The sequence below is a fragment of the Patiria miniata genome, unplaced genomic scaffold (assembly GCF_015706575.1).
Source record: "Patiria miniata isolate m_02_andy unplaced genomic scaffold, ASM1570657v1 HiC_scaffold_16, whole genome shotgun sequence".
In the NCBI taxonomy this organism is placed as follows: domain Eukaryota; kingdom Metazoa; phylum Echinodermata; class Asteroidea; order Valvatida; family Asterinidae; genus Patiria; species Patiria miniata.
Window position 1 is genome coordinate 5,914,066 of NW_024037054.1, and position 19,323 is coordinate 5,933,388.

Sequence of the window (19,323 nt, forward strand, 5' to 3'; positions counted from 1 at the left end):
GGTTTCACAGACGTATAACCAATTGCAAACAAAATGTGGACTAACTAACCTAAGTAAATTAGTGGCAGTATTTGAATTTTTTTTTTTTTCAACGATGGTCAGCCGACCATCGTAAATTGATACAAAAATTCCACTTCAATGTTATCACTGGTACAAAATAATAAAAGGAAGTTTGCCTCCAGAAAAAAGAATAATCAATTTTGTTTTGTTCATCTCTTTTCTCAGTTCATTTTTCTTCTTTTAAATAACCAGTTGTAGAATACGACGATAAATACAACAGTGAAAGACAACGGTCATAAAGACTTAATAAATACATCAACGGGACGAGACTTCAGAGTTACAAATACAACACAAGTTGCAATGTAAATTGAGATTTATTTATTTCGTTGCAGCCAACAGACAAAAAAAAATAATATGTACAAAAGAATGAAAAATAGGCCCGAAAGGAAAAATTGGCATATAAACTCTAGCAACAAGAGGTAGCCATTACTGTATTGTTTTCTAGCTGAAGAACAGCGAGTCTTGTTGCAAGTTGTCATTACAAGTGGCATAAATATTACTTTATAGTACTACTAATATACAACACAAAGCTTTTGCGTAAGATTTTGATATTTTTCCTGAATCAGCCCTGCCTGTTTACTACTCTCGGATACTTTCAGCTAAAAAGAATTCCTGGGGCAAAAAAAGGTTATTTTTTTCGACCAATGTGGTAAAAGGACACCTTGTTACATTTGATAATGTATCAACCAACGGATAATAATGACTAACAAATAATTTCACACAAATTGGCTGATACTGTATCACTTACCGATAATGCAACAAAAAATTACTAATACTGTAGTAATGGTACTACACGATCAGTCAATTTTTGTCACATTATCAGTTAGGACCGATAATGTAACAACCATAGACTGACAGTGAAGTACATGTTACTACACTATCGGCCAATTTTGTGTTACACTATCGGTTCGTGATACAGTATTGGTCAATTTTTGCGACATTATCGGTTGGTGATACATTATTCATTGATTACTACATTATCAGTTGTAGTCACCTGTTTTTTGGTCCAAAATAGCAGCAGGAAACGAATGGGAGTAGGAAAACATGTCGTGAAAATTGCTGGCAGTCTAAGGTGAAAAAAACTCCAGAACTAAGGCACCTGGCATACATGCCTGGCCAGAGTTTCTTCAGAAATAATTTCATATTCAATGAAAGTAGTAAAGTCTGTCACAAGCCAATATGGCCCATCAAGCTGGCGTTTATCTCCGGTTTCAGTGGCGTAAAACGACTGAGAGTATTTCAATTACCCCTTGACGAGATGCTAGTCCATCGCTGGTTACTCCCCAGCTAATGCCGGTACCCATTTATACTCCTGGGTGGAGAGAGGCAAGTAGGGATGAAGTGGCTTGCCCAAGGACACAACATATGGCCAGCAATGAACTCGCCAGATATTTAAGATAATTGAATACATGTGCGTGATTCCGCAAAAATTAATATGAATAATTATTTCCCTGGTATCTGAAAATGCAGTGGCACTCTTTAGTACTATTGATGAGAGCATTTGCTGTAACACTTAATAGAAAAAAGTGTAAACTTTCACGTTAACATCACAGTGGATGTGAACAATTCACAAACTCTGCCCGTATTTCACTTGTTAACCACCAGTCTTAATTATGAATAATTAAACCAAATGCACAATTTAGCACAAACACAAAACTATCTGAACCCCAAAAAAGTCTATTCTGCTTTTGATTTCAACTGACTCGCAAATGAAGTTACATAACACATAAAATGCTCGTCAAGAATATTTTGATCGATCAAAAGAGGTAGACTTAACAATAAATACAAGTAATACCTATTTCCTATAGTAAGCAACAGCCTCGGTAAAGCCCATTAATAAAAAGAAAATATCAAATGCACCCTCTTAATTAAGCTCTCCCTGTGCGCTGTGCTATCATGGATTCCTAGTGCAAAAGGAAGAAGACTCATTATACAGGGTGTTCAAAAAGAAAACCGATCCCTCAAAGCGCCCTCTTTTTCGCAGCTTTTTAAAAAATAATCGCAAATATCGATACATATTTGGAGAGTATAGTTCATTAGATTTTCAAGAAGGAAAAATCTTTCCAATAGAAACATCGCGAACTGGACACAGTATACTAGCACATATACGGTGCATTCCGAGTAAGGCTATGGTGGGTATTAAAGCACATTCCACTAATCATCATACAAACAAACAAATAATAAGGGAATAAATATGTGTTTTTCAAACTGGACTAGGAGCCTGGTCACCGATACTGGCCCAAGCATTGGGCCAAGCACATATTTATTCCCATTCATAAATACCTTTTCAATATAAAAGTCAAAGCACTTCAAAAACTTGACAAAATTTCAACAATTTTGTTCAACAATTTTACTTCATGCTTTGTGAAACAACCCTCTGGCCATGGTTCTGGCATGTGCCTCGCACGCGTTGTGCTAAAAATCTCCTTATATGGAGATTGGCATACTGAGCGATGTTTTACTGGCGGTTTAAACCACCCACATGACCGGCTCTCGACCAACGGGAATGGGTAAATTGTCCTGGGTATTTATGAATGCTAATTAATGATGCTAAACTCCATATATTTTTGCATCGTCTAATATGTGTGCTGCCGGGATACTGCATATATACCATATGAACCTCATCACTGCTAAGTAAAAGTCTACACATGCCGGGTAAGATTTATATTAGTACCGTAGCTTTTTCCAAGCATAAAATAGAATATAAAGTTTATTTCTACAGTATTTCACATATACACGTTTCAGTAATGTTCCCACTTGTTACGTTGCTGACGGGAATGATTTGAACAAAGTCACAGCATTAATGTGTGAACATCATTTGACTTCTTTTTTTCTTTTTTCTTTGTTTGGTTGAACTCACATCTTTTTTGGCTCAATCTATCACATATGTTAAGGGTCTGAAATGGATAATATTGCACATTTTCAATAAATTATTTTCAGATGCTTGTTGTCTTGGACATTGCATCGATGCTTACAATTCTATTATTTTATCTATGCAGTCAAATAGCAATGTTTACAAGTGACGTTTTAAAGTGAGTTTGATATAATAATTACACCCACAACAAAAAATGGAATATCATCATGAAAATTTAGAGAACAACTTACCTTCTAATTTTTTGTACCTGTAAAATGTTCATCACCTCCATTCTGCAGATGTCTTTAAAGTTCAGTCCAAAGATCTATAAACCTTGACATTTTTTGAAGGTCAGGTTTTCATGAAAAGCAACAAACAGTCTCGAAAGGAGAATAATATTCTCTACCCTAATACCCCTAAAGTAAACCCACAATTCGACCTCTGCCAAGTTCTGTCTTATTTTGCCAGAGCGCCTCACAATTAAGAATGCTACTACAATGACCCCAGTGACCCCATGATGACCCTTGACCCCAGTTTGGTCATGTGACATATTGGGGCTGGGCTACTGATACTTTTGACAAAGTTTCGTTGAAATCGGTCAAAATATGTAGGTGCAATAGACAATATCAACGTTTGTTACTTACTAACTAACTAACTTACTAACTACTAACGGAGAGATATGATGACTTGTTGAGCTGCTATCCCGCAGCTAAAAATGCCAACAACAAAAAACAAATGATCAAAAAGCAAATGATCTTATGCACTTTCTAAGTATCAGTGACAACTAGAGTTCACCTATTTTTAGTTTCTGTCTGGTCATGTATCAAAAACGGACTCGTCTTCCGAGTCCGTGGCCGTGTGACCTAGAAGACGGAAGCTGATTGGCTGCATTTGGCGCGCCTTCCTCAGTTGCTTCCTCCGTCGGGTACCGATGAAAAGTAAGACGATCATGCCAACGGCGATAACAACGGCAAGTAGCATAGCCCCAGCTGCCAAAATCCAACCTAGACAAGAAAACAAAAAAGGTGGTTTCAACTTTGAGATGAAGAGATCGGTAAATTTTTGAGGGAAGAGCCCGTGCCTGACTCATGCTGTGTTAGTATTTTCTGCGTTAACCTTTCATGTTTCATTTTGCCATTGATCAGGGTGGATGTTTAAAAGTTACTGGTGAAAATAGAGGGCGAGTCCAAAAAAGCAGAACCCAAACCCCTAAAATTAAATTTCATATTAAAAAAATGTGTAGCACCACACATAATAATGACTGGAAAGCCAATTTCATAAGCTACTACTGGATGAAAAAAGTACTGAAATTGCTCAATCCGTTCAAACAATATCACTGTTTAAACACAACGATCCTAAAACCTCTTTTGTCCAAAAATGCGATTTCAAGAATCCTCATCACAATTGTCTTCAAACATTGCCAGGGATAAAACCTCAGTTTAAAAGTTTAAAAATTTTCAACAAAGTCCTTTAGAAGGCCCGTCTTTAAAAAAAAGGGGATTTTATAAATCATATTGTTTGCCTTTGGTTGTTGATAAAGATATTGCGTACTACAGTTGTTGACAGTTGTTGAAAGAAGTATTCTGTGTCATTTTCTTTGTTGTTCCAAACAGTCAGAATACACAATAAACTGCTTTTTTTGGACGAAACAAACTTTAAAGACATTGTGTTTAAATTGTGATATTCTTTGAACGGACTGTGCAATTTCAGTATTCTTTTCATCTAAAAGTAGCTTATGAAATTGGCTTTCCAGTCATTATTATGTTCAGTGCTACATAATTTTTTAAATATGAAATATATTTTTGGGGGTTTGGGTTTCGCTTTTTTTGGACTCACCCTGTAGTTGGTTTAAGTGAGGGTGATGGGTCACACTCTGAACAGGGTTGGTTGGAGAATGGAAAAAAATGGACTCAAATAATTGCACAACATGCTCCACTTTACGTGCAATTTTTGGCTGAACAAAGATCAACGACTTAAACAGGATTTGAACCCATGACATTCCAAAATTTGAAATTAAAACAAAACTGTTCTAATTTGAAATGAGTGCAGCATATGAGAGGTCGAACTCCAGAGCAGTTTGGAAAGAAATGTGGACGTCACACCACAAGTCAGTTTTTCCCACGGACTACAGGGCGAGTAAAAAAAACGGGTCGCAAATGGCAGGACCAACTTTTGAATGAAGTTTTGCCTGTAGCACTTTCAAAATCTGAGATATGAAAGCCCAATCAATGAGCTTTCTTTTAGTACAAGAATCATTCAGATCACTCATGTACTTTTCAAGTTACGGAAGTTTGAACACAAACACCGTTTTAACGTTCTGTCCACGGAGCACAAAAAAGGAAGTGTTCTTTCAGCAAAATGAAAACAATTCACATAGGGATGCATGTGAATTGTTTTCGTTTTGCTGAAAGAACACGTACCTTTTTTGTGATCCGTAGACAGAACTTTAAAACAATGTTTGTGTTCAAAGTGCTGTATCTTAAAAAGTACATGAGTGATTTGAATGATTCTTGTACTAACAGAAAGCTCATTGATTGGGCTTTTTTATCCTAGATTTTGAAAGTGCTACAGGCAAAACTTCATTCAAAAATTGGTCCTATCATTTGGGATGCGGGTTTTTTTTACTCACCCTGTACAGTGAAGTGTTTTGACAAAACAGCATCAAATTCATGTCAATTATTCTTTTCTATTTGAATGCATCAGAAATTGAGTGGACTTTTTTTCATTTTTTTGTTGATTCTTTTTGGAAGGAAGGGGTCGGCAGCAAGGAGATAGAGGCATCTACAAAAAAAAATTACAAAAGCTTTTCCTTAGTGTGCAAAACGCTAGAATTCTTATTACTATAGGCTCCGTGCATGCATAGTAGAAGGCGCTTCATTAAAGCTCCATGTGTGCAAAATAGCGCTTGCGTGTACTGGCTCATGTGCATATGGCACAAACTAAGTGTGCAAGACTATAAGAACTTTAATCTCAACCTGCATAAACCATGCACACACCTACATGTATAGTGTCATAGTGTGAGCCTCATGCATATGGAAGCAATATAATAAACAGTGCTTATAAACAATATGTGACCCATCACCGCAAAATAAAGTCTGAATTCTTAAGAATAGTGACTTTTTTTCAGTTCTGGATTCTGCTGAACAAGAAATTTTTAGATCAAATTTTAGGCTTTGCATGGTAGAGTATTTGCGGTAACACCATGTGGTAATAACTACTGTTGCTCAGTAAATGTTTAGTTCTGATTTAAAGGGAATGTACATCATTGGCTTTTGCTGTAATTTTCAGAAATGAACTATTTGAGGGGTTAGTATAATAGATCAAATTATTGTTACACTGACATGTTTGAAGTTTTGTTTTCGAAAATGCTGGAAAAACCAAGAAAAACAAAAATTGTTCAAGTAGTCTGGTTCCTTGACCCCACTAAAGATAAAATGGATAAATTTATAGATGCCGGAAAATTGTAAGGTAAGGGAACCAGTCTAGCTGGCCTGCACCCGATCGTGAACATGTAACCAATAGCAAGCAAAATTTGGACTGAAAAAAAGTGTAAAGTTAGAGGAGTAGTTGAAAAATAGTTAGGTTTTTCCAACGGTGATCGGCCGACCACCGTTGGAAATGTATACAAAAATACCATTTTCTTGAAAATGACTTCACACCAGGTGCCATAATTTTACAGGATGCTTTAGACTGTCATTTACCAACATCCTAGTAAGGTATTTCGTAAAAACTTGGTAGTTTTATTTTTTGATGTTTGCAAATGTTGTATATTCCCTTTAACTTGTCCTGCTTATTATCAACTTTCGCTAAGTAGGTTTTAGTTCTGATAAGAACAGTCCTGCTTAGTTCTAAAAGAAGTTGTCTTTGGTCTCAATGTTTCATCAAGCCTGCTCTAGTCATCGTCAGGAGACTGAGGAGAGTTGGAGATGCTACTCCTTAAGTAGGCTGTGTTAGGATTGGGAATGCTTGTGTTGGTGGATTCTGATTGGTTGAGCTTTTCAATGGTATATAACATTTAGGGGTACTGAATTCAGTGAACGAGATACAGACCGCAACCTAAAGTAGAGTTTGAAAATTCATTTTTGAGAAAATGCTATCGAAATATTCCAGCTGTTGTACTCAAGTGAATGAACAGTCAACTAAGGAAATGAGATGAAAAAGTTTGAATGGATCTGTGATGGATCAAACACAATCGAGAAAGGAAGAAAGGTTTGCGTGAAGACAAAACAAAAACAAATTTCAATCCATCAAATTTTGGCTTTCCCCGATCTACTGCAAAACGGATATTTTTACTTGATGCTCATTTCGCGTGACATTATTGTCTTCAAGGAAGAGTCTACCTAAGTCTCTATTTGTCACTAACCTTCCCAAATCATCTTTGCAAAAACGGAGGATTTTGCAGGACTGAGGCTATATGGCAAAAGTGTGTGGTTGATTTTGGAGGATGCTCTGTGTCAAGGTCTTGGGCTGGACCTTGTGTTGTTTATGCTCAGCTGTGCATAAATTTAGCCTATATTAAACTTGAAATCCTCTGCACTGCTCCAGGATGTCACTGGCTCTGCCTCATAATATTGACAGTGATTACCGGAGGATTTTGCAGGATTGAGGCAGTGGTCACCCCTCCAAGGACCACATTCAAGAAATAACAGAGGATTTTGCAGGATTGAGGCTGTATGCTATTTTAACACGGAGTAGTTGGAGGATTTTGCAGGATTGAGGTTACATCCTAGCAAAAATGCCTGCGGAGTTAGGGTTAAATATTAATGAATGAACTCGGGTGCAAACATGGTTAAACAAAAGTATCAAGATGCTTCGTATGCAGACATGCACTGCGTTCTGCCAGCAAACATTAATTTCAAGTTAATAATCGGCAAAGAGAAGGCCAGATGCTTTTGTGATCATAACAAGCCGCATCCACCTTAAGCAATGGCAAAACGAAATAAAAAAGGTTAGATCAGAAAAAAGTGTCTCACATATGGACTGTCTACACGTCCGGTCTGGCGGGCGGCGAGAACAGACGCAGCTTGACGTTGTTGTTAAGGTTGCGCAGAAATCTGCAGCCTTTCCGCAGGCTCGCCAGAAGGACGACAATTGTGAGCAACGAGAAAATGACCAGCCACTGAAAAGCCCGCTGGCTGGCAGCGAAAGGTAAAAATCCTGCGGACAAAAAATCGACACGAATCTTTGTTCCCCTTGATATCCATTGGAATTCGTGGTAAAAGTTCAAACTGCAAAGAAGATTTGTATTTCTCCCCAAAGGCACGAGAGCTGTAGTATAGTCCACAACGAGCCAATCACAATTCACGTCACCGTGACGAATCAGGTCACACAAGTGACAGGTGACGAACAATACCCAAGGATTGTCACTTCGTCACATTTCTTTGCAAAAGCTTGTGACTTGACTTGCGACAGGATGACCGATGACTTACGATTGATTTTTGGATTGATTTTTTTTTTTATGACAGACACTTTTGAACGATTATTCAAACCATTTTTTTTTTGCAGCAGCTCGAGATCAGTGCATTCTGGTCTCTACCTTCACAGGTACCCATTTATACTCCTGGGCGGAGAGAGGCAATTGTAGTAAACTGTCTTGCCCAAGAACACAAGCACCATGTTCCCCGTCAAGGATCAAACGATTATTCCAAGGTACCTGGTTTCAATGGTTGCGCTGTGGTTAAATGGTTACGGTGTTCGACTCACGTGCCGTGGTAACGTGGGTTCGAACCTTGACATGAAGAAAACTTGTTGAACAACATCACTAGAAATTTCAAATTTTTTCACTTGTTTTGCTTTTTGGACTGAACAATTTTAATTTTTTTATGACTGAAAAGGTTTTAATGAATGGGATTCAGCTCGGGTAACTATCAACATCCAGAAGCCAACCAGTCTTAAACATAGTGTTTCAAATACTGCAAGTAAAACTTGCGCGATCCTCCTGGCAAACTTTCTGAGCATAAATATCTTGTCAAATTTGCCTGGAAAGTCATAAATTTGTTAAAAGCACAATCCTCAACAATGGGGTGGGAATGTACAAGTGGAAAATAGGACAAACAACTTGATATTATCATCCTGCTTCATTTCCCGATCCCATGTCACACTTTTGTACTCCTTTAGTGTGGAAAGGCCCACATGTTAGTAATACTGAGCTGAGCTCCACAGAGAACTCGTAAATATCCATGTTGGAAAGGATTTTTTTGACATCGGCCTTTCTCTCCAAAGACCACCTTTCAGGTTTGGTTGAGATTGATAACTGAACTTACAGTGAACCTAACCAAAATGGCACACACACATACTGAAATTTGTATCATTGTGGAGACATTTCTTTGTTCCCGTGTAGTAAAGTTTTCGAGTTTGAAAGTGAAGTTTCAAAATGCTCTTATTTTAGCCAGAATTAATTTCCTTGGCTGAAATTCGGACTTAATATCCCCTTTCTAAAACTCTTCCATTTGCGACGGATCAACCCACCTTGGAAATTCCTAGTTTTTGAGCAAAATCCATATATCTAATTTGTGAAAACCTTGTGGAGACGTATTCATCTATAGAAATTGCCCTGTGGAGACGAATACAATCTTTTGTTCCCAATTGTATGCACGTCTCCAGAGGGCACGGTGTATCAGATCAGAACACCTGATTGCAATATCCCTGTCCAGCTTGAAAGCCAGGGGGATAAACACCGGCCAAGCACACTTATATTCCCTTATTCAAGTGTACTATCTGTACCTGTGTTCCACGTTTTGGGTAGGAAGCCTGAGTTATGGCCCGAGGTCCCCTGTGCTTTGCAAGCTGTCACAGCATCAGTGACCACACAGTCCTTTGTAATCTCGAAGAAATGATCCAGTGTGCACGGGCCCTTGGTCCCTGGCATTGGAAGTTTAATGGGCTCCGCCTTGGTGTTGTTTTTGAATAAAACATCTACGGTGTACGACCTGGTGGAGAACAGAAAATAGCAGATTTTTAAGGTTTTTTTTTTAATTTCTATTATGAAATACCTTACTTGACTGCAAATGAATAATAGTCTCAACCATCCTGTGAAATCATGGCACCTGGTGTGCTATCATTTTCAAGAAAACTTGATATTTTGTTTTGAATCAATTTTCAACGATGGTCGAAAGACTATCATTATAGGAAAAAAAACTGACTTTTTGCAAATACTGCCCCCAAGGTATCAAAAATAGTTAGTCCACTTTTTGCATGCAATCGATTGCACATCTGTGAAACGGGTGCAAGCCAGCTAGTCTGGTTCCCTGATATGACAATTCCCAGATTTCTATAGAGTACTCCGTTTCATCTAAGGTAAGGTCAGGGAAATTGACCAAAATACACCTCATAAGTATCCCACAAAATATAACTGCCAAATCTAAATTTTCAAAAAAAGCAAACAAAATAAATTAAATACTTAACAAAACTTTTTTCTTACAATTCAGAGAGATGTTTAAGAAAAGTTTGTAAATGGAGGCAAAATTATGTGCAGTAATGTTGTAGTCACGTGGTATTTATCACAAATCGCTACAAATCTAGGTATACATCTAAAGTATGGTGCTCCATATGTGCCATCAGCGACACATTTTTGGGCGTCAGCCATTTCTGGCAGGGATCATTTTGATAGATTTTATGCAAGACTTTCATGCAAGACGACCGGAGCTTGTTGTGCACTCGCACTTGTTTTATACTGTTTATCGTGCCATATACTTACTTATCGTCTTCCAGATATAATTCTATCATAACGCAGCTAGCTGGAGGTGGACCGAGGTTGTTGAAGACATTTAGTGATCGTAGTAACCAGGCCACGTTATCATCATGCTGAAAGTACAAGACAAAAAAAAAATCAGGTTTATTGACGAGCAGTGGTCAAGTGAGAACGAGGTGCCACAAATGGAAGAGCAAGAACAGATACCGAAAAGAAAAGAGACTGTTATGAGGTACATGGATTTCGACCATGGGTCATTCTGAAATTTTGGGGTCCATTTTTGTTCATGTCCCTGTTTCATGTACAACTCTGGCAATTCTGATAACCACCCTGAATCCTTCAAAATCCGCTTTGCCAAAGTGGAGGAATTTGGAGGATTGAGGTTACATGGCAAATGTGCATTAGTGATTTCGTAGGATGCACTTTGTCAAGGTCTTGGGCTGGACCTTGTTTGTGTTTTTGCTCAGCCATGCATAAATATAGGCCTGGATTATGCTTGAAATCCTCTGCACTGCTCCAGGATGTCACCGGCCAAGCCTCAACATATTGACAGTCACTGCCGCAGGATTTTGCAGGATTCAGGCAGTGGTCACCCCTCCACGGACCATACTCAAGAAAAAATGGAGGAATTTGTAGGATTGAGGCTATATGCTATTTTTCCATGAGTCCAATTAGAGGATTTTGCAGGATTGAGGCTAAATCCTGGCAAAAGGGCCTAGGGAGTAAGGGTTTTAATAACAGCAAAATGTTATGCATCACAGCTCAAGGGTTGTGCAGGATTCAATTAATTTTCTGCGGCTTTTGTCCTTGGAATATTCAACTTTCTTGTTAAGTTTTCCAAGACTTTTTATTATTATTATTATTTATTTGACCTCAACAAAGAATTACAAACAGTGATACAAAACCAAACAAAAATTACACAAAAGTGGTTGAAACGAAACGCACAACAAAAGAAACGTATAAACATGTAATTTAAATTTAAATTAAAATTTAAATTATTAAAAAATCATGAAGTAGAGGGCATGCACTTTAAATGACAGCTGGAGTGGGCTTCCCAATTGGGAGTTGAACAATAACCAGTAAGACACAAAAAATCACAAAGAAAACGATTATGTGGGTCAGGGACCGCAAAAGCGAATCTAATCACTGTTGCTCGGAAGCATGCGGACCCGCACATAATGACAAATGAACTGGACAAAAAAGGCAAACAAATACGCAAGAACAAGATTACAAATAGCAGGGAAATAACACAATAAAGAGAAGCCCGAAGATTATGACAGCTTTAGATTAGATATGATTTATGACAGCTTTAGATTCCACAATTTTTCCCAAGATTTCCCACGACTGTAGGAACCCTGGTAACAACAAAACCAAAGTTTTTAACTTCTAAAGATATCAAGAGAGTTGACTTACACCGCTATACATGTACAATTTTGTGGTCTCTGTCCCTTCAGTTACCGCCTTGAAGTGGGTGACAACTTCATTCAATAAGGTACCTGCATGATCAAATGTGAACGAGGAAAAAAAAATCATGATGTCAACATTTTGCTAAATTGGGCACGCCTCATGAAAGAGGTGCCATTTGACAGTAGGAGCCGTGCCAAATATGTGAAATACACCGAATATCTGAAAAGCCAATCAGCCACTGAACAAACAAACAGCATTTTAATAAAAAGAAAATTCAACAGGAAAAATATTATCGTGTCGAGAAGATGACAAAAACTTCTGTGATGTAATTTTATTCGTAATATAAGTCAAGATTTTTTTTTTGGGGGGGGACAAATGACATATTATCGTGGAGTGCCACTTTACACGATTGTTTTGAGGGGGGTCCATGAGGAATATTAGCCCTAATTTGCACTTTTATCAACTAGTCAGCTGTCTCAAGAAAAATGTATTGATACATAGGGGGTCTCTCATAATAGGCCAATCACTACATCACATATCGTTTAAATCTGTGAGGGTCGGGTGATGTTGAATTGACATGGAATGACCCAAATATGTTTTTATCTCGATATCAATGTTCGAATATTTGACCATATCCATATTTCAATAAGCGAATACTAAATTACTTGGAAATACACAGCACAATACAATATTTAATATAATAACAGGCATTTATATAGCGCTTTTATGCCGCAACGGGGTATCAAAGCGCTTTACAATTATTATTTTCCCTGTTTCAACGGGCAAACACTCCTGAAACCTTCTCAACTCCCTGGGGAGCATACATGGCCGGTAGGCAGCCATTTTGGCGCTCTTGGCCGTAATCAACCTCTCCCAGTAACCATCTCTGCCCTCACAAGTACCCATCTACTCCTGGGTGGAGAGAAGCAATGAGTGACAAAGTGCCTTGCCCAAGGGCACACTCACCATAACCCCAGGCTGGACTCGAACCCACAACCTGCAGAATTACCTGCAGACCACAAATGCTCCAGACCACTAGGCCACAGCACTCCACATAACTAATGCACTAACTCATGCACAGCCTATTATCTTACCAAGCCGTGAATTCAACTTATAATCAACTTTATGTAATCGGACCCTAGTCTTCTCAGACAATCTGGGGTTTACCTGAGCGAAGTCTGAAGTACTCTTCGTTTTGAACCTCGGAGGCGTATGAAAAGTCCAGCATGGGTAGTACTCTGTCAATGATGTCTTGAGTTGCCCACGTCGGTAATGATCGACCGTCTCTAATCTGTAATATTAGAAAGAAATGTATACATAACTACAATATAAAAACCAGAGCAAATGCTTTAACAGAAGAAATTTTAAAATAAACCGTGTCAGCTGTATTCGCTTCCATGTCAGCCGCCACGCAGAAACTTAGGGGAGGGGGGGGGGGGAGTGACTACAGGGAGCCTAGGCCTTACTGGTATATAGTTTTACAGTCAGTTTTTACAAATGATTTTGAGGAGTTTAGAACCTCCTGAAAATTATTTGTTTATGCATACATGCTTATTTACACGGTTGAGGTAAGATACAGGGCGGTTAGTTTACCGTCTGTCCCCATTGGACATAATTTTGTCATTCTACAGGAAAGTTGCGGTTGGTTAACCAAAAAGATTTCAATGGGAACATGGCTTTAGATACTTTTAAACTAAACTTTGCTCTAATTTCTGTTTAAAATTATGACGACAAATCCAGCTACCTGTAAGAGTTTATGTGTCCTACATAACCCCCGAGGACCAACACACAAAGGGAGAACAACAGATCCTTTCAGTCCTCAGGCGGTGGGTCTTTTGTTGAAAACGGTCCTCTGTCGTAAGGTTCCATGTGCTTAGTCTATGGGAGAGTGTTATATTACAGGGACAAAGGAAAACACAAAGCATTGTCCTCGAGAGTATAGTAAAACACGACTGTGTGCTCACCTCAAAATACCATGAATCTGCTATTCTTGTAAAATTTTGATATGTGACATTGCTGACATCATAACCTGCATGTTTGGCAAGAGTGTCGAAGAAATCCTGCAAACAAAACATAAAGCAGAACCAGCAGTTAATTCATAATTTGTTAAAGTACAAGCATTCAACCAGCAAGAACTCATTACATAATTGATTCATAAATACCTAAGACAGTTTACCCATTCCTATTAGTCCAGAGCCTGTCATGTGGCCAGTTTTAAACGGTTGATAAAGACATGGCTGGCCGGTCTTAAACACTTTTCCAGTGTCACATGAAATGTGGACCCCTATGAAATCTGGTGCCAGCATTGTTTTATTGGTTGAACCTTCACAATCCTCACGTAGGCATGCGCAATGCTACCAGTGAGTCAGTATTTCATGGTCCCAAATTCACACTATACCGGCACAGCTGCGTTCTGCGCCACATCGCGCAGTACGCGCGACGCGCCCGCCAATCTGCATAAAATGAGTTGTTTACAACTGCTCGGGAGAGGGACATACCATAACTTAACTAGAAGGGTGTTTCGAAAAACTTGAAGTAAAATTGTTGAACAAAATTGTTCGGAATTTATAATTTGTGACTTGTTTTGACTTTTTGAACAAAATGCTCAGATTTTTTACCAAAAAGGTATTTATGAATAAGAATATATATGTGCTTGGTCGGTATTAAACACTATTTTTAAGACCAGTTTGGAGTCTGGACGCTGATATTGACCCCAGCCCCAGACTCCAAACCGGTTTTAAACATAGTGTTTAAAACTGGCAAAGCACACATTTATTCCCTTATTGAAAACAAACTTGTTCTCACCTTGTTTTTACTGATGTAGTCTTCATGTACATGTAGTTTCTCGTTTTCTTTCCCAAGTTCCTCCAATCTTGGACAATCCAAATGATTATCCGCGACTAGTAACTGCCAAGAAAAATCAAGCATGAAAACCATGTCAGAACGAGTTCTGTTGAGATTTTCCATTGAGTTTTGCCCGTCACTGACACAAGTTTACAGCTACTCAGTGTTAACAGATTGTTTATGAGAAACGAAGCTTGATACCACAAATCTGTACAGGGTGCGTAAAAAAAAAGGAAAACCAAATGGTGTCCCCTTTGTGCTTTGCCATGAGTTGGTGCACAGATTTCTGTACAGTTAAGACCTTTAAAGATGGTGTCCAAGTAACTTATGCCTGGCTTCTTGATGTGGTTTCAAGACAGTATGATAGAGATCAGTGACTCGAACCCATAACCCTCCACTCACAAGCACAGACGTTTTAACCACGTGGCTAAAGAGTTTATCTCTCAACTTTTACATTGCTCAAATTAGGTTTTGCCCTTCACTGACGTATAAACACTGTATACTAAGTGTGTTACCTCCCGAGTGAAAGTTAGAAAAATCACTCGGGTGGGACTCGAACCCACGACCTCCTGCTTTCTAGTGCAGATGTCTTATTGAGCTAACAGGATTGGTTGGCTGGTTCGAATCTGAGGTACAGTACATAGCAGTGGATACCGCATGAACTAAAATAAACTATTTTACATCTCTCCCACGCAAACTTTTAGTCTAAAGTCCTCTTTGGTTGCATGGGGGAGTGTGGCCAAGTTGTTAGGGTTCGTGACTCATGATCAGAGGGTCAGGGGTTGGAATCCAGCTGCCGGCTATATGTTGTGTCCTTGGGCAGGCCACTTCACCCCAACTTGGCTCTCTCCACCCAGGAGTATAAATGGGTACCGGCATTAGCAGGGGAGTGACGTGCAATGGACTAGCATCCCATCCAGGGGGAGTAGAAATATTCTCAGTCGTTTCAGGCTTTTAAAACTGGAGATAAACGCCGGCCTGGTGAGCAACATTGGCTTGTGACAGACTTTACTTTACTTTTTACTTACTCTTGGGTCGTGTGACTTAATGGAGAAAGAAAAAAAAAAGGCCAAAAAAAATGGCAGCCTTCCAGATGCTCTTGTTGAACAAGACATTCCAGACACACGATTCCAAACTTACGTGATTCTCAGACGTTGGCTTTGTAAACACAGGGATGGGTTGCCATGACAACTGTTCATTCCACATCTGTCTGCCTTGCGGTGGGTACAGTCCGGCCAGGTTGCTCTGGGCCGACATCAGGGTCCGATCATAGGCCGTGCTGTGGACGTGGATCTCGGTCCTCACGTAGGATGAGTTCAGCAGTCTGCTGTCGGTCACATACCGTTGCCTCAGCCACTTGCCCAGCTCGTAGTGCTGCCGCATTCCTTCCTACAGGTATATGTATAATGAATGTTTACGAGTGCAATGGTACAAATAATGTCATGAGGTGACAAATGGAACATTCAATTATATACAACACCTGAATAAATCCCCGTCATCTGATTGGTGGATAGTTGATCACATGTCAATGAATTATTCGTCCCAACGCACGGTATGTGCGGTGCGCAGCGCACAGTGCAATGGAAGTTCTATTGCATGGTGAATAGAACGTCCATGACACAGTTTCACTGCTGCTGTGGTGTCGCTCTGACACGAATCTATTTCACAAAATGCCGACGTTAAGCGAGACTGAAACTGTTTGTTCTCCTAACAGAAGATGAAATAGCTGAACTTGTAGGTCAGCGGCTAACACAAAGAAGCAAATAAAATACGCTGCCAACGATTAGACAAATTTGAAAAACATATAGGAAAATCTATTGAAGCATTATACTGATTCACAACTGAACAACTGCTTTCTGTATCCCAAACTCTTTAGCCCTTGTGGCTTTTATACGTACCTGGGTGAGTTGTCCAAATCCCTGAGGCCAGGTGTCTTCCTGGTAAGGGTCCGAGGGGTATGCCTTGATCGGTGAGCGGTTCCCATGCCTAAAAAGCTGCCAGAAACAGTGAAGTATAAACCGGTACAGTAAATTTGATAGGGTCCATGAGATGAATTTTCTTAGGAACACATTTTGTGCAACTTTGTACTCCTCTTAAATGTTTGAAAACTATTTGACATTCCTTTTTGGTTAATTTTATTGAAAAGTGCACTTCCTTAAACATTGAAGTTGTCCATGCTTTTCCTGACAACTGAAAGTGCTGTTGCTGAGATGTCATTTATGGAAGACACTGCTCAGTTTAAGGGTTTGTATCCTCAGCATATATTCAATGAAATTCCCCACAAAGATTACGACATACAAAGGTGGCAGTACACCTATCTGTGAAACGGTCTCCAGACCAAAAAAGTGTCACACCTCCGGCGTGTGTTACTCGCCTCAGAGTCAATTCACACGATCATATACTGGACAAACGTAACCACACACCTCACGCTAAATTGTACTGGAGTGGGAAGTGCCAAGCCGTTGAAGCGTGACTCCACAGTTTTTTAGGTATAGATTATTGGCGGGGTATTCTGCAATTGTCACATTGTCATTGTGATTGTGCCCATATGTTGTTCTTCTGTGATGTACACGAGTACATCACAGTACAACAATTCAGACTTTAATTATTGCCACTGAATCTAAATGATGTTTTCAGGTTTTGTTGTTTAGTAAATAACAAAATATGTAGACATTGAGGGCGCCCTGTGTAAACTCTCTTGGTTTTGCTGCGCTGGCGTTGTTGTCGTGTCACACTTGAATTCTTAACCTGCTCAAAATCGGCAAAGAAAATCTAAAATCAAAACCATAGTTAATGATTAGAAAGCTAAAACAGCTATTTACCACATGTGTGAGTTTGAGCGTCCTGTTCGAGCTTGAGGTACTACAAAATGCTGCAAAAATTATCACAAAGCACCATATGAACTCTGCGGGCGCAGCCATCTTTTCCTTCGGATGATTTGTAAACAGCGCCCTCTTTTGAATGCTATCTACATCGCGACCGACCAAAAAAAGGCTGTAAAAATAAAATTGATGGGAAAGATTATTTTTAAAATTGCGAGATTGTTTTCGCCCGGTTATAAATCATGTTGTCGTTCAATAATTGGCGCAATTTTCAATTCGATCATAGCTTGATGCCAATTGTTTACATGTAGCTGCAAAACTGTGCTTAATTAATAATTATATGAAAAAGGGCTCATTGTTTTGGGAAAATATCCCAAGAAATACCAGCTAGCAGTGTTAATAATTTGAAATTTCGTCCAGCGATCGATCTTGATGTGTAACATGCGAAGATTCAATTTCGGTAGAAACCGACAAATATTTAAAATAAAATAACCAAAACCGTGTTAGTGTTTATAAAGGCGAAAATAGAATCCTAATAAAACTTGATTTTCATGGAACAAATTTAAAGCCGGCAACACATTCCTCTAGCAAATGAAAAAATATTTACTGCTTTTTTGGATGTTCGTTTGTTTGTTTCAATATTTTGCAAGGGCAAGTTTACCCGCCTACTTTTGTCAACTTAAAGTTTATCACGAGAAAGGGGCGGTGTGGACGGTATTTCTGTCCCCTGGTAAAGCTGTCGGGGGAGGGGACAAAATTAACTAGGAGGCCACCCCCGCCCTCCGCCACCACCACCCTGGCCTGCCACGTTCCACCTCCCCGTTTCCGAAAATCTGTTTCTAGCGCTCGCCGCGGCCCCCAAATCCTGGTCTGATTTCTGTATTTTGTCACAAGAAAGTATTGGAGTATACAATCGTCTTCCGTCTTTTAAGTTGGGCATTTGTATTGTTAAATTTGCCCTGGAATTATGTCAGTTGTCTGGATTTTCATGAAATATTAAAGTCATTCCCAGAGATGTGATACGTTTACTTTTACGTTCTGGTTTAGCGATTAGGTTAACAAACCATCAAACGACAAAATTCCTCTGCTAATTTCAAATCAATTACCTGATTCAGTCACAAGAAATTATCTTTCCCTCAAAGCAATCATTAGGTTTCAGAGCTGAATCCTTTGCGGAATTGACGATCTAGCTGCCACTGAGTACGGCACCTCATCATCGGCACCGTGGCCGGGTAGTAGCCAGCCGTGCGTAGCCCCCCGGAATGCCCCGGCGGAGCCCGCTCGCTCATCTCGCGCTCCTCAGTGAAATACAATCGCCCAGGCAATAAGGCCAGCCAACACGGACTCATAAATCTTCGGCTAATTGATTTACCTCATTGAGAGCTGTGACCAAAAAATCACCGAGGTCTTGTTGGAATTTGCCGTGTGTGAAACCATTAAACCCGGGGAAATGGCCGTCTGTGCAGGTCCTTGTCATACCGGAGGCTGCAGTGGCGAATCCTGGATAGTTTTTTCCATGGAATTCCTCCATAATTATTCCTTCCTCAATGGTCTTCCAAAGGGGTGTTGAAGTCCAAGAATTTGCAAGGAGGCCATGAAGCATTGCAGTAAATTCATAAAAAAAAGACCAAAGGCCTGAAACAGTG

The 19,323-nt window shown here is 39.4% G+C and overlaps 1 protein-coding gene across 2 annotated transcripts; it reads right to left on the bottom strand.

Annotated features, from left to right (window-relative positions):
• Positions 1-330: 330 nt before the first annotated feature.
• On the bottom strand, positions 331-17,795 carry LOC119722770 (prostatic acid phosphatase-like). 2 transcript variants are annotated; one of them, XM_038193077.1, is made up of 11 exons: positions 17,678-17,795; positions 16,754-16,849; positions 15,996-16,244; positions 14,817-14,918; positions 13,976-14,071; positions 13,179-13,302; positions 12,018-12,100; positions 10,611-10,717; positions 9,638-9,843; positions 7,888-8,071; positions 3,781-3,918 (listed from the first exon to the last, which is right to left on the bottom strand). In XM_038193077.1, the coding sequence occupies exons 1-10, from the start codon at positions 17,774-17,776 to the stop codon at positions 7,899-7,901; spliced, it is 1,335 nt and encodes a 444-aa protein (XP_038049005.1). In that variant the 5' UTR covers positions 17,777-17,795; the 3' UTR covers positions 3,781-3,918; positions 7,888-7,898. The 2 variants fall into 2 exon arrangements, with proteins under 2 accessions (XP_038049004.1, XP_038049005.1); XM_038193076.1 differs by lacking the exon at positions 7,888-8,071 and having other exon boundaries at positions 331-3,918.
• Between the last annotated feature and the right edge of the window lie 1,528 nt (positions 17,796-19,323).